The sequence below is a fragment of the Microtus ochrogaster genome, chromosome 19 (assembly GCF_000317375.1).
Source record: "Microtus ochrogaster isolate Prairie Vole_2 chromosome 19, MicOch1.0, whole genome shotgun sequence".
NCBI lineage: Eukaryota > Metazoa > Chordata > Mammalia > Rodentia > Cricetidae > Microtus > Microtus ochrogaster.
The window spans coordinates 58,649,009-58,661,918 of NC_022021.1; the positions used below are offsets into that span (position 1 = coordinate 58,649,009).

At 42.3% G+C, this 12,910-nt stretch overlaps 1 protein-coding gene and 1 pseudogene across 2 annotated transcripts in view; one reads left to right on the plus strand and one right to left on the minus strand.

Annotated features, from left to right (window-relative positions):
- Positions 1–10,756, plus strand: part of Il6st (interleukin 6 signal transducer) — a 39,684-nt gene extending 28,928 nt beyond the window's left edge. For both annotated transcript variants that reach the window (XM_005356799.2, XM_026783730.1), the window contains 6 exons: positions 833–934; positions 1,102–1,248; positions 1,939–2,079; positions 5,038–5,134; positions 6,963–7,044; positions 7,741–10,756. In XM_005356799.2, coding sequence (XP_005356856.1) covers positions 833–934; positions 1,102–1,248; positions 1,939–2,079; positions 5,038–5,134; positions 6,963–7,044; positions 7,741–8,478 — 1,307 coding nt within the window. In that variant the 3' untranslated portion in view covers positions 8,479–10,756. The remainder of the gene's footprint in view (positions 1–832; positions 935–1,101; positions 1,249–1,938; positions 2,080–5,037; positions 5,135–6,962; positions 7,045–7,740) is intronic.
- Positions 10,757–12,705: 1,949 nt separating this feature from the next.
- The window catches only part of LOC102002101, a 1,532-nt pseudogene continuing 1,327 nt past the window's right edge, over positions 12,706–12,910 (minus strand).

Sequence of the window (12,910 nt, forward strand, 5' to 3'; positions counted from 1 at the left end):
ATTTATAGGCAAACATTAGCCCGAGGCGAACACGCCCCCTAAGGGGCGGGACTTATCCCTACATTTCTCTTTTTAGGAAGATGAAAGGCTTGTATAATTTTATGGATGTTAGTGAGGGAAATATAATTCATGTTGAAGGTATAACTGTAATAACCACCTTACTTTTCAGGTATGATTGAAATATATTTTATAAAAGACCATTTTAACTGTTGCCTGCTAAACCATACCTTAGTTGCCTGCTACAACTACTTTGACCATTTGGAAGGATTAGAAATAAACGAAGTACTATATTCAAGTTTTTTCTTTTAAAATTGAGGGAAGCAGCCTTAGCTGTCATTTTCCCAGCACCTGGCTAACCACAGCTGTGCTTGTGTTCATCTCACGATTTTGCTGCTGACAATTGACAGGTCTCAAAATTAGCTAAAACATTAAACCTTCTCATAATAATTTGAAGTGTTTTACTTAATCGTCCTAAACATAAAGGCAGTCTACTTCTGTTAACAATATGAATACTTTTTATATTTCTTGGTTCACTCTCTTGTCAATAAGAGTGGCCTTTTGGTTTTTGTGTTTGTCAGCTAGGTAGCTCTCCTAGCCCTGAACTCAGAGTGTCGCCCAGAGTCGTTTCCTCCCACTTCAGCCACCCGCATGCCAGAATCACACAGCCAGCGTCTTACTGTATTAAGTTTGCATTTGGTGTATGAAGGGCAACTTTATATATAAAACTGCAGTTTCTAGAAGATAGGAAAATTAAGTAGTCATGAAATTATAAGGTAAACATGGAATTTAAATTAAATTTCTCATTTGGGGGAAATTACTTTCTGTTCTATAGGAAGCCTTCTGGAGAGCAAGTGCTATCTGATCACCGTGACTCCGGTGTTTTCCAGTGGCCCTGGAAGCGCTGAGTCAGTAAAGGCCTACCTCAAACAAGCTGGTGAGTTCACCCCTCCTCACTTGCTTTGAGAAATGCCTTTAACATTCACTAAAACCTCGATCACTTTTAAGTAAAAATCCTTATTATGTTCAAATAATTTTATTACATAACTCTTTACTGGCGTGTGTTACTTCCTAAACTTACCAGATGCATTTACTGTCTTCCAGCGCCTGCTAGAGGGCCTACTGTCCGGACAAAGAAAGTGGGGAAAAATGAAGCTGTCTTAGAATGGGACCAGCTTCCTGTGGATGACCAGAACGGATTTATTAGAAACTACTCGATATCTTACAGAACCATTGTTGGAAATGAAATTGGTAATAAGATTGTGGCAATTACTAACTAAGGATATGTTACTATAACTTTTTCTTCAGCTTTTAAATACTGGTTTCTCACATAATGTGTCTTACAGTATATAGCATCCTTAGCAGACACCTGCAGATGTCTCTGCAATTGTGTTTATGAATCTGTTTTCTAAAACACTGTATTGTAAGCTGGTAGTGTGTCTCAGCAGGTCAGGGCATTGCCCATCGAGACTAATGCCCGCAGCTCAACATGGTGGAGCTTGAGGGGAGCGAATTGAGAACTGATTCTCAAAAGTGATCTCTGACCCTCACACACACGCACAGAGTAGTAAATAAATGTGATTTTGTGATGATTTCAAACTTTAAATATTTTTTTTTCCTTAAGGAATTTTTAGTTTGGCTGAAGAGATGGCTCAGGGGTTAAGAGCACTGCTTACTCTTCCAAAGGTTCAGAGTTCAATTCCCAACAACCACATGGTGGCTCACAACCATCTATCATGAGATCTGGTGCCCTCTTCTGGCCTGCAGGCATACACACAGACTACTGTATACATAATAAATAAATAAATCTTTTTTTAAAAAATTTAGTTGTAAAAGTTTGCTGGAAAAGTATTTTTATTCCTTTTTAATACTTTACAATGCCAAATATATGACAGATATATCAAATACACTGGATAAAAGAAACATCATTTTTCCTTGCAGTTGTGAATGTGGATTCTTCCCACACAGAATATACACTGTCCTCTTTGAGTAGTGATACGTTGTACATGGTACGAATGGCAGCGTACACAGATGAAGGTGGGAAAGACGGTCCAGAATTCACTTTTACAACACCAAAGTTTGGTAAGAAGTCCTGAAGTTTATCTATTTGAAGTTTGACTAGAAATGGATTTACTCTGCTGAAACGTTGTTTAAAAGTACACTGTTGGCGGATGAAGATGCAGCGTAGTGGTTAAGTGCTGAACAGCATCAGAGCCCTGGCTGTGCGTGTGTGGGAATGGGGGCGGTTAAGAGTCATAGAATGGTGTGTGCACATTAGGACGCTTATGTTGCTCACTTGGTTTAGGTTGTTGCTTTATAGGAATTCCTCCCCCTTTGGAACCTGCTTAACTGGTGGCTGAACCCACCTGTACTGAAATCCCAAGGGCTTACTGACCATTCTTTGTAGGTTCTTCTATTCAGAGGGTGGTTTGTGTTGAGTTTGCATCTTTCCTACACTTGGTCCCTCTGCTTAAGACAGATTGCTTGAGAACCTAGTCTGGCTCCTTCGCTGCCCTACTGAAGTCAGTTTCCAGCCCTGCCACTCCTGGTGAGAGGCTACCTGACGGCACTCGTCAAGGACCCATTGCACTGCACTTTTCCAGGTTCTGTATTCTGCAGCGCTCTGTCACTGGTCCAGTTTCCTCATATGCCCATATAGACTCCACACACAGCTGCAGCTACCGTCTCCTTCCTGCCACGGCCATCCAGCTGTTTGCAAAACTCACAGATTTCGTAGTAATTGTAATATATCTCTTTGTATTTGTCCCTCACATAATGGAAGGAAGCTGGGTGGCTTGTGCTCCGTTCCCTGTTGGAATCAGCTGCCCTTGTGACCAGAGGTCCATTACTTTACCTCATCCTGTCTTTGCAAGTGAATGCTCCTTCCTTGTTTACATCCTTACCCTCTGGTGTGGCTGCTCTGTTGTCTTCCTGAAGACTTACAACACATTCTTTTTTGAATCATTGTAGACTTTCTCTTATTTTATTGAAACTATTTGTAATTTCCCAAATGCTGCTAGGGGAATGGTCTATAGTAATGTCCATGTTCATTGTGGGTTGAATGTAAAGATAATATATGAGTATGATTACATAAAATCCTGGTCTTTTCTACAAGGGAAAATTAATGTAGCTTCTGGAATGAGATCCCATGTGATGACATGTTCGTAGATCCATAACAGCTAATACTTGAAACATATAGTAAACTTTAAAAGTATTTCCCTAGTTGCAAAAGCCATAGTCACTATAGGAAATTTTTGCAATACATTGTAAAGAGGATTATGAATTCTCTTTACTTTAGAGGATTCTCTAAAGTAATTTATCAATGTCTCTTCTCTATTTACATTTTTTAAAAATGGGTCAGTAATACTAAAACTACTTTATAATTTGATTTTGTTGTGGTGGTAGTTACCTGTCTGCAGCATCCATTACAACTTCCTCAAATGGCATGGGAGTCTTGCCCCAAAAGAGAGATACTGCCAAAAGTAATTAAAACAGCTATTTGGGAAATTTAATTCACAAACAATGCAAGTCTAAAGCCATCAGCAGGGGCTGTTTCACCTTTCAGGAAGGTTCTTGGAGGAGACAAAGCTGCGTATACCATGTGGAAAATAAGACAAAGAGGCATCTTGAGGACAGCAGGCCCAGGGCCCAGGACAGGCACAAGAAATGCAGAGCTTGGCTTAGCAGCAGTTATGAGAGCAGCTGCCCCTAAGTTAGGTAGTTGGTCTGCGCACAGCATCCTAGCACTCAGGATTCACATCTGAGTGAGAATCGTGGTGTATGCCCACCAGTTCTGGGGAAGTGGTGGAGACAGGAGGATCCCAAGTTAAAGTCTGCCTCAAAAGCAAAATCAAGCCGGGCGGTGGTGGCGTACACCTTTAATCCCAGCACTTGGGAGGCAGAGGCAGTGGATCTCTGTGAGAGACCAGCCTGCTCTACAGAGCTAGTTCCAGGACAAGCTCCAAAGCCACAGAGAAACCCTGTCTCGAAAAACCAAAAAAAAAAAAAAGCAAAAACAAAAGCCAACTACTAGTTTATTCCTAGCATTCATCTGATTTTTTTTTTTTTTAATTTCTGTTGGTTCTCATGGAATGTAGGTTACTTACAAGGGAATATATGTGATAGGAAACTAAAAATAAGTAAGCTGTATTTCTGAAGGGTTACGCTCCTGTTTTCTTCCTATAAAGAGTAATGAAAAGGCATTAGCTCCGTGATAGATGACAGAGCGCAAGCTTAGCATGTGGCAGGCCAACTTGAGGCCTCAGCACCAGGGGGAAGGCAGGTGGAGAGAGCTGGAGGAGGTAACCAGGTGCTGCCACAAGGGAGATCGGTTAAAATGTCTCCAGCATCTCTCCCTCATGAGTCCTTTGTTAAGTCCTCTTTTAAAAGCATATAGACTATATGATTTGTGTGGCATTTAAGAATTTCAGATTTCATCTTTAAATATTTTATTTGTTTTTGAGACAGTATTTCTAGTGATATAGCCCAGGCTCAAGTCTGGCCTCAAACTCCCAGTCCTCCCCCTCCCTCCACCTTGTGCATACTTGAGACTGTAGGCAAGCACCAGTGTGCCGGGCCCCTTTGCTGCTCTTGAATGAGTTGTCTACTTGTCCACCCTCATGCCTCGTGAGCATCCCTCCTTAAATTCTTGGTCTTAGAGCAGATATATTATCATTCTGATGATCATGACCCAGTGAGCTAAACTCATTTTATTCTCCCAGCCAATGTGTGTTTTATGCTTACTACATAGCCAGGTTTGCAAGTAAGGACAGAGAGAGGAAGAAAGACTCCTCAAAACTGAAAACCAGCAGGGCGGGCAAAAGGAATGTATACTTGGTTGATAATCTGCAGTGTAGGTACTTGGAAGACAGACAATACAGCCTAGGTGGGCTCCTTAGTGAGGCCAGGTCAGCCTGGGTACGTTGTGAGACACTGTCTCCATAAACAGAAAGTCAGGCAGTGTCCAGTGAGGACCTTATGCTTTTTTCCCTCTTTTTGTATGTGCTAACTGTTACTTCTCATTTACCTTTTGTCTTTTAGCTCAAGGAGAAATAGAAGCCATAGTGGTGCCTGTGTGCTTAGCGTTCCTCTTGACAACTCTTCTGGGAGTCCTGTTCTGCTTTAATAAACGAGACCTGTAAGTGCCAGTTCTCACATTGGAGCTGCAGTTTGTTACGTAATAGTATTTAACTGTTTGAAGTTACTGTGTACAGATGCATCACCGCCATGTGTCCCCACTTCTCAAAGCCTCCTTGCTCACTCCTAGCCTGCTCTCTCAGCCCCTGCCCCACAGGGACTAGCCCATTTCCCTTGTAGCTCTGTCTTAGCTGGAATTTCCTGTGCTTGCAGTCTCTGTGCGTCTCACATTTAGCTGCTTGTGAGCTCATTCATGCTATTGTATTGCTCAGGTGAGTTTTTTTCTTTTATGCTGCTGCAATACGGTCTATAGTGTAGTATATATAAGGGAGTTTAGAGGTTGCTAATTCTTGCCTATTGTTTATAATACTCTATGAATATTCACATCCCAAACTGCATGGGTGCATGTTTTCATGGGCCTCAGATAATCACTTTATGAGAGGCCGCTGGAGCCAGGCATGCACCTCCATGGCAGAGCGTTCATATCACACATGTGAGCCTCTAGGTCCAGCTCCAGCACAACGAAAGAGTAAAGAAACAGCCCCAAGTTTTCTCGGTGCTGCCCTCTTGCAGGCATCCCACTGTTACTGGCACTTGGTACCAAGGTGTTCCTGAAAGTGTGGGTGTGGCCAAGCACTCCTGTGTCTCGTGCCCACTTTCCTGACCCCAGGGGCTCTTCTCATGCATCGCCTTGCGGCTCTTCTCATGCATCGTCTTGCGGCTCTTCTCATGCATCGCCTTGCTCGTTAATGCTGTAGCTGCTGCAGTCTTGGTCCACTTTTAAATTGGGTTGTTTTGCAAATATTGAGTTGTAAATGTTCTTTTTGCTTGAGAATGAAAAATGTTTTCAAATGTTTTGCAAATTTTGTTTCAGTTTGCGTGTTTTGTTTTTCGGGGGTTTTTTTTGTTTGTTTGTTTTTTGTTTTGTTTTGCTTTTTAAACTATGACTTTGGGAAAGCAGAAGCTTTTAATTTTGAAGTGTCCTTTCCCAGGCTTTTCCCTCTGGTTCTTGCATTTTGTAACCTTTTTAAGAAATCTGTCTACCCCGGGGTCATCTGTTTTCTTCTAGAAGTTCACTGGTTTTAGCTCTATCATCTGTAATCCACTCTGAATTAATTTGGGGCATGGTTTGGGTCAGGGTCAGGTTTCTCCCTCCCCATCTAGTTATATGAATTTTTGAAACAGCTCTTTTCAAGTAAATGTATTTGTTCCTGTGCCAAAAATCAGTTGTTTCTGTAAGTCCATATATACTTCTAGACTCTCATCTCTGTTCCCCCAAACTAGGTTTATTCTTTTTGAATTTTTATGTTTTGAGATTGGTTTTATATAACCCAGACCAGTCTTGAACTCCTGTCTGTGCTGTTTCTGCCTTCTGAGTGTTGGGTTTATAACTTGAGTGTGCCACCATTGCTACCTTGTCTTTCTGCTCCATAATGTCTTATCTTTTTTGGGAAAAAACAAGTTTATCATATTTTACTTGATATTAGTAAGCCATTTTTATTTAATTCTCTGACTGAATACTTTTAATTGAAAGTTAAATGTCTTTGCATTTGTTTCTGATAGGACACATGTTATGATCTAAAGTTCTTAATTGAGTTTATTAGAGGAATTGAATACTGATAATTAGCATTAGTATTGTTAACCATTTTCCATTAGGAATACAGTCTGTATGTGTTTTTACTAATATCTTTTTCTTGGTAACAAGTAATAATTTGTTTGACTTTAGGATAACTTATTATTTTTGTTGGTTTGGTACTTAAGATGCTTGGATGACAAAGGCTTCTCATTGTTTTATGATTCTACATATGCCCTTCTTCTTTTCTCTTCAGAATTAAAAAACATATCTGGCCAAATGTTCCAGATCCTTCAAAGAGTCATATTGCTCAGTGGTCACCTCACACACCTCCAAGGGTAAGATAATATCTTCTTATTGTTTATAGTATACAGGCTTATTTATTAGTGTATGTTTATAGAGTTTAACTAAAATATATTCAGACCTGGTAAAAATAGATTAGTTCTTAAATAGCAGTTATCACACCGTAAATAATCTCTATCCATTCTAGCACATCGTTTGTCATAGGTCGTTTGTGCATTCCTCATGCCGTTCAGTAAACACAACAAAGACTTTGTTGAAAATGGAAACTAAGAGCCTGTTACAGGGATCTGGGCTGGGTGTTAAGTGCTGGTGGCATCCTGCTGTCTTCACCCTGAGCAGATGAGTCCTGGGAACTGCACTAGACTCGTCACACACAGACCACACCCTAGAGGGGCAGTCCTTCCTAGCCCTAGAAATCCTAAAACTTAATAAGTCATACCTGTAAAATTTTATAATTTACAAAACCTCACTTATTCAAGTTTGCATTTTTAATGTTTCCAAGGCATTTCTTTTGTCTATTTAATTCTAGGCCTACTGTAAGTATGAAATATTCAATACTATTTAGAGCCTGTTTATAGCTTATAACAATATTAATTTGGAAACTGGAAATTGCACTGATTCAGACTTCTTTATTTCATTTATCTGCACTGCAGCTGGTTATAGAACTTGCTTAGATGGCTAGAACAATTGGAATATGCCCAGAGTAATTGTTCATTTTTCTTTCTTTCCAGCACAATTTTAGCTCCAAAGATCATATGTATTCAGATGGCAATTTCACTGATGTGAGCGTTGTGGAAATAGAAGCAAACAATAAAAAGCCTTGTCCAGATGATCTGAAGTCATTGGACCTATTCAAGAAGGAAAAAATAAGTACAGAAGGTCACAGCAGTGGCATTGGGGGGTCTTCATGCATGTCGTCTTCCAGGCCCAGCATCTCTAGCAATGAGGAAAATGAGTCTTCTCAGAACACCGCGAGCACTGTGCAGTACTCCACTGTGGTGCACAGCGGCTACAGGCACCAGGTTCCCTCAGTGCAGGTCTTCTCCAGGTCCGAGTCCACCCAGCCCCTGCTAGACTCCGAGGAGCGGCCAGAGGACCTGCAGTTGGCAGATAATGTCGACAGCGGTGATGAGATTTTGCCCAGACAACAGTATTTCAAACAGAACTGCGGTCAGCCTGAGGCCAGTCCAGATATTTCACATTTTGAAAGGTCAAACCAAGCCTTGTCGGGCAGTGAGGAGGATTTTCTCAGACTGAAACAGCAGCGGGTTTCAGAGCACATCTCACAGCCCTGTGGGTCTGTGCAGCGGGGGCTGTTTCAGGAAGGCCCTGCAGATGCTCTTGGCGCAGGGACTCGGGGGCAGGTAGAGGGATTTGAATCAGCTGGAATGGAGACAGCAATGGATGACGAAATCCCTAAAAGCTACTTGCCACAGACTGTGAGACAAGGTGGTTACATGCCGCAGTAAAGACTGGCTCCTGCCAGCTTCAGTGGGACCTGTAAGGGAAAGCTAGAACACTGGCCGTGACTTCAGATGAAATAATCATCGCCCTCAAGGACAAAGTCACAACTGGGCCATCTCTGTTCCAGGTTATCTGGGATTCTCCTTCAAGCACTACATGAACTGACTTTATCCTCTGAATAGCTGAAGGACTCTGTGCTGTTTCAGGACGTTTGCACTGAGATTTGTAAAGCTCTTTGTTTAGCTGCATAGAGAGTGGGGAATTGAAATAAGCCACAGTGCCATGTGGCTGCACTGCTCTAATGAGACTGACTAGCCGTCCAAACCGCAGGAGCAAGGGTCTAGACCCTCCTCAGCCAGCAGTGCCATAGGGCCGCCTGTCCAGATTTTGTCATCTGGCCAAAGAGATGGTTAGGGTAGATTCATTTCTGGTTCTACCAGTTAGAAAATACTGGCTTGCGCCCTGCTGTTTTTACCAATGTTACCAGTTGTTACTGAGGAAAAGAATGAACTTTTAAAATGAACTATGTAAAAGTACCCATTTTCTTAAATTACCCGAAACCTCACAAAAATCTGCTTATTGATAACTTCTTTCAAAGCCAGTTTCAGCAGCCCTGTAGAAGGCACCCATAAGGGTTGGCAATGAACACCATAAACTCTCTCAAGCATTTAAATATCACTGTTTAAGTTGGGGACACGTTTCTGGACACAGACAAACACCAGGACAGATGGCTCCAACGTTTGGTTGAGGAGACACTTTATACACTGTTTCTTCAGCTTAAAATTATTCCAGTTGACTCTACCTTGCTTTGTTTTCAAGGACAGCAAGGAGGCGTTCACTGAAAGGCAGCCTTCATCACGGCCACAGGCAGAATCCCAGAACACCCACTGATCTCAGTGTCCGCCACAGCAGTAGAGGTCCTTGTATGGAGCTGAAGGAGCCGCAGGGTCTTGTAAAGTTTACTGGGTGGGGATTGAACCCATGGCCTTGTACTTGCTGGATACTCACTCACTCTGCCACTGAGCTACCCACCCACACATCTCATTACGTTGTTTAGGCTCAAGTGATCCTCCTGTCCCAGCGTCCTGAGTGTCTGGGACTTTGGGTGGGTGCAGGCACACCCAACAGAAGATGGTGTTGTTCATATCTGCCATTTCTGAGGTAGAGTTTTACATGCGGCTTGGGAGTATCTTAAACTTGGTGCTCCTGGTTGCTTTGTTATTGAACAATCCAGGTATCCAGGGCTTAGCACTAAAGCCATTAATGCGTTTGTGCCTAACTTTCCAGTGTGACATGGAGGAGGCAGGGGCTTCTCCATTAGTGACTGGTTACCCCCAGGCGTGCTCACGGGAATGTTTTAGAGTTTGAGAGCATGGGCACACTTTAATAGTTCATGGAGGTTACCAAACAAAAGGCTATGAAGAATGAACTCATTAGGTTGGATGCAAATTTACTTTTTACTCTCAGAATGTTGTTTATATTAGACTTGCTGATATATATTACCATCTATATTTTTATAACTGATACTTTTCTGATTTCCTTCACATGTATAACTGTCGTGAGACAGTAGACACTTCTGTTCATATAATATTCAGTTGCCCACTTGGCAAAACCAACCTGATACTGGGAAAATGGCAGAACTGAAGGTAGATAATCAAAGTCAGGCTCAGAGAGGTCAGGTGGGGTCCAAGACCAGAATTCACACTACAGGGCAATGGCATCATCACCATTCAAGCTGGACATCAATGTCTGGTCTGGGGCAGGAATGAACTTTCTATGTATATATGCCAAGAAATAAACACTTGCTGTATTTTCCATTTTCTCACCGAAGGTAGCCTAGTCATATTGCTGTATTCGTGTTTAGCTGCAACCTTCCTCCTGTCTAATAGTGGTGCTGTGAACATTGGAGCGTGAAGTCTACACGGGGGTTGGGGGTGATTATCCAACGTAAGTTCATGAGTGAGCATGAGAGATCATTGAAGGACGAGCCTCAATGAAGCAAGTTTGCATGTTGACTCCCAAACAGGAAATGTCCCAGTGAGCCAGTGCCCTCACCAACGGAGACGGTTGTGTGGCTACTGCATGAGGACTCATTCGGGAAATGTCTAATGGATCAGCTTTGCCCCGAGAGAGAACCAGTCATAAAACTCGATTTCAATGTAGACTTCGCTACAGCATGTTTTAGAATAATCTGAGTGCATGTACCTTGTATTTTAGATAGGCAAAGAAACTAATCTGGCTTCTTTATGTAAAACCAGTCTAATAAAGCTAGTTGTGTAGTTACTGCTTGACTCTTTGATGTGTAGAAGCGTAGTTGAAAATAAGGCACACTGGAAAACAGCCTCTCTTGGCCTCCACTACCTCTTTGCTTCTAATGCAGTTACCTCAGAGAAAAAGCAGTCAACATAGGTTACACATCCTGCCATGGTCTCGTACAGGTTTAATGCTAAATCACTATTACAAAACTGTAGAATTTCAATCTTTAACCTTCTCAAGCAAAAAAGTTAATCCTCTTAAAACCCCCAGTCGGTATTCGGGGACACAAGGAAGCAGATGCAGGGAGAAAAGCTCAAACCCCACCTGGTTCTCGTTGATTCAGTCTGCAGAATTCCGGGGTGCACGTTTGTCAGCTCATCCGGGGACTGTAGTTCTGTAGCGACGTTAAAAGTTAATGAAGTACAAGTGTTTATTAAAGCTCAGGCTTAAAGCAGGACAGCCCGAGGACCTTTGGACATTAAATACCATTTTTAAAGCTCTCTTTTTTTCTACCCACATAATTAGTAAAACTGTGGCATAAATCTAGACCTAATAATAACAGGAGTTTGCTAGAAGTTCGCTCTTCTTTTTCATGTTACTGAGTTTGCTTTAAAAACAAGCTCTTTTTTTTAAAATTTATTTAACTTTATTTCATGTACATTAATATAACGATGTCAGATTCTCTAGAACAGGAGTTACAGACAGCTGAGAGCTGCTATGTGGGTGCTGGGAATTGAACCCGGGTCCTCTGGAAGAGCAGTCAGTGCTCTTAACCACTGAGCCATCTCACCAGCCCCTAAAGACAAGTTCTTAACCCATCTCCATTGTAAGGATTTTAGGGAGATGTGTGAAATCAATAAGCTGCAGAAACTGTAAAGGTCAGCTATTAACAATAACCCCTTAGGCTCACTCTACTGCAGGTGTTACGATTATTTGGCCTGGATAAGATTACTTTTAAAATGTGCCGTCCTATAAATTGGAAAACACACAGCCATCAAATGGCAAACTGTTTAGGGCTAGCGTAAAATGGGGCACTGCAGACTTCAAAGGTGTAAAACAGCAGACCCACCCCTGGCCAATCTGGGGCTGGGCACCATTTTCAAGTTATTCATAAACAGTTCATATGTCAAGACAGAATTTTATCCAGCCAGATGTGTGATCTCTTGGCTTCGTGGTTTGTTTTTTCTGTCACATGTAGATGGGCATTTGCTCACTGCGTCCAAAATACAAAGAGCTCCAGGTGAACCGCGTTACTCATTTATCTTACACTTTTACAGGGCTTCTAGCCCCACCCCCCGTAAGCCCCATGCACTGGTTAAGTTTTTATTAACCAGTTGTCAGTACCGTTGATGGGTCGGGATGAGAAGGCACTAGGCTGGTTCCGTAGAGGATTTAGTCCTGTTACCACCAGCGTGGTCAGGTAACGACAGGTGCAAATGCTGTTCATGAATAGTGACATGTGTTGTGTCAGAAACAGGGATGCTACGGAGGTGAGGATTTGAAGACCGTAGCCGTCAGTTGGAATATACTCGGGAAGCAAGTGCACTTGGCCCACCCAGTGCGGCCGTAGGCCTGAGGTATGGCTCCTGTTCATGGCTTTGCTCTTGGCTGTGCTTCATTTGAGCACAGGTTTGCGTACTGTTTAGCACCTGCCGTCACCCATGTAGCTTCTTTTGGAAAGCTTGTGCCCGTTATTAGCTCTAGTGAGTTGCAGGTGCCGAGCATAGCCAAGGCTGTCAGTTTTATGTTGACTTTACCGTCAGTGTCTCGCCACATCAGCTCTAATCCTTTAAGACAGAAAATGTTGGATTTTCTGTGCATGGTCACCACTACCTGTCGTGCATAATGTTTTGATATTCGTTAATTTGGTGTTCGTTAAAATGGGTCTTAGTATAGATGATGTTATATGGCTTTTTTTTTTCACCATTAAAACCAAAAAACATTTTTTTTTCATTTAAAAAAGTTTTAGGACACATAAAACAAGGCAACATTTATTTCTTCTTCTCGTCTTCTGGCATGGGGTCTGTGGGAGGCTCCTCTACTGTTGCACTGTTGCTCTCTGAGCCAGTATTGCTATCACTGGTCCCTTCCACCTCCATGCTGTCACCCCCCTCCTGCCCACTCTCCTTGTCCTCAGGAGTAGGCGTGCCTTCTTCACCGTTCTGCTGGCTCTCTGCTGTT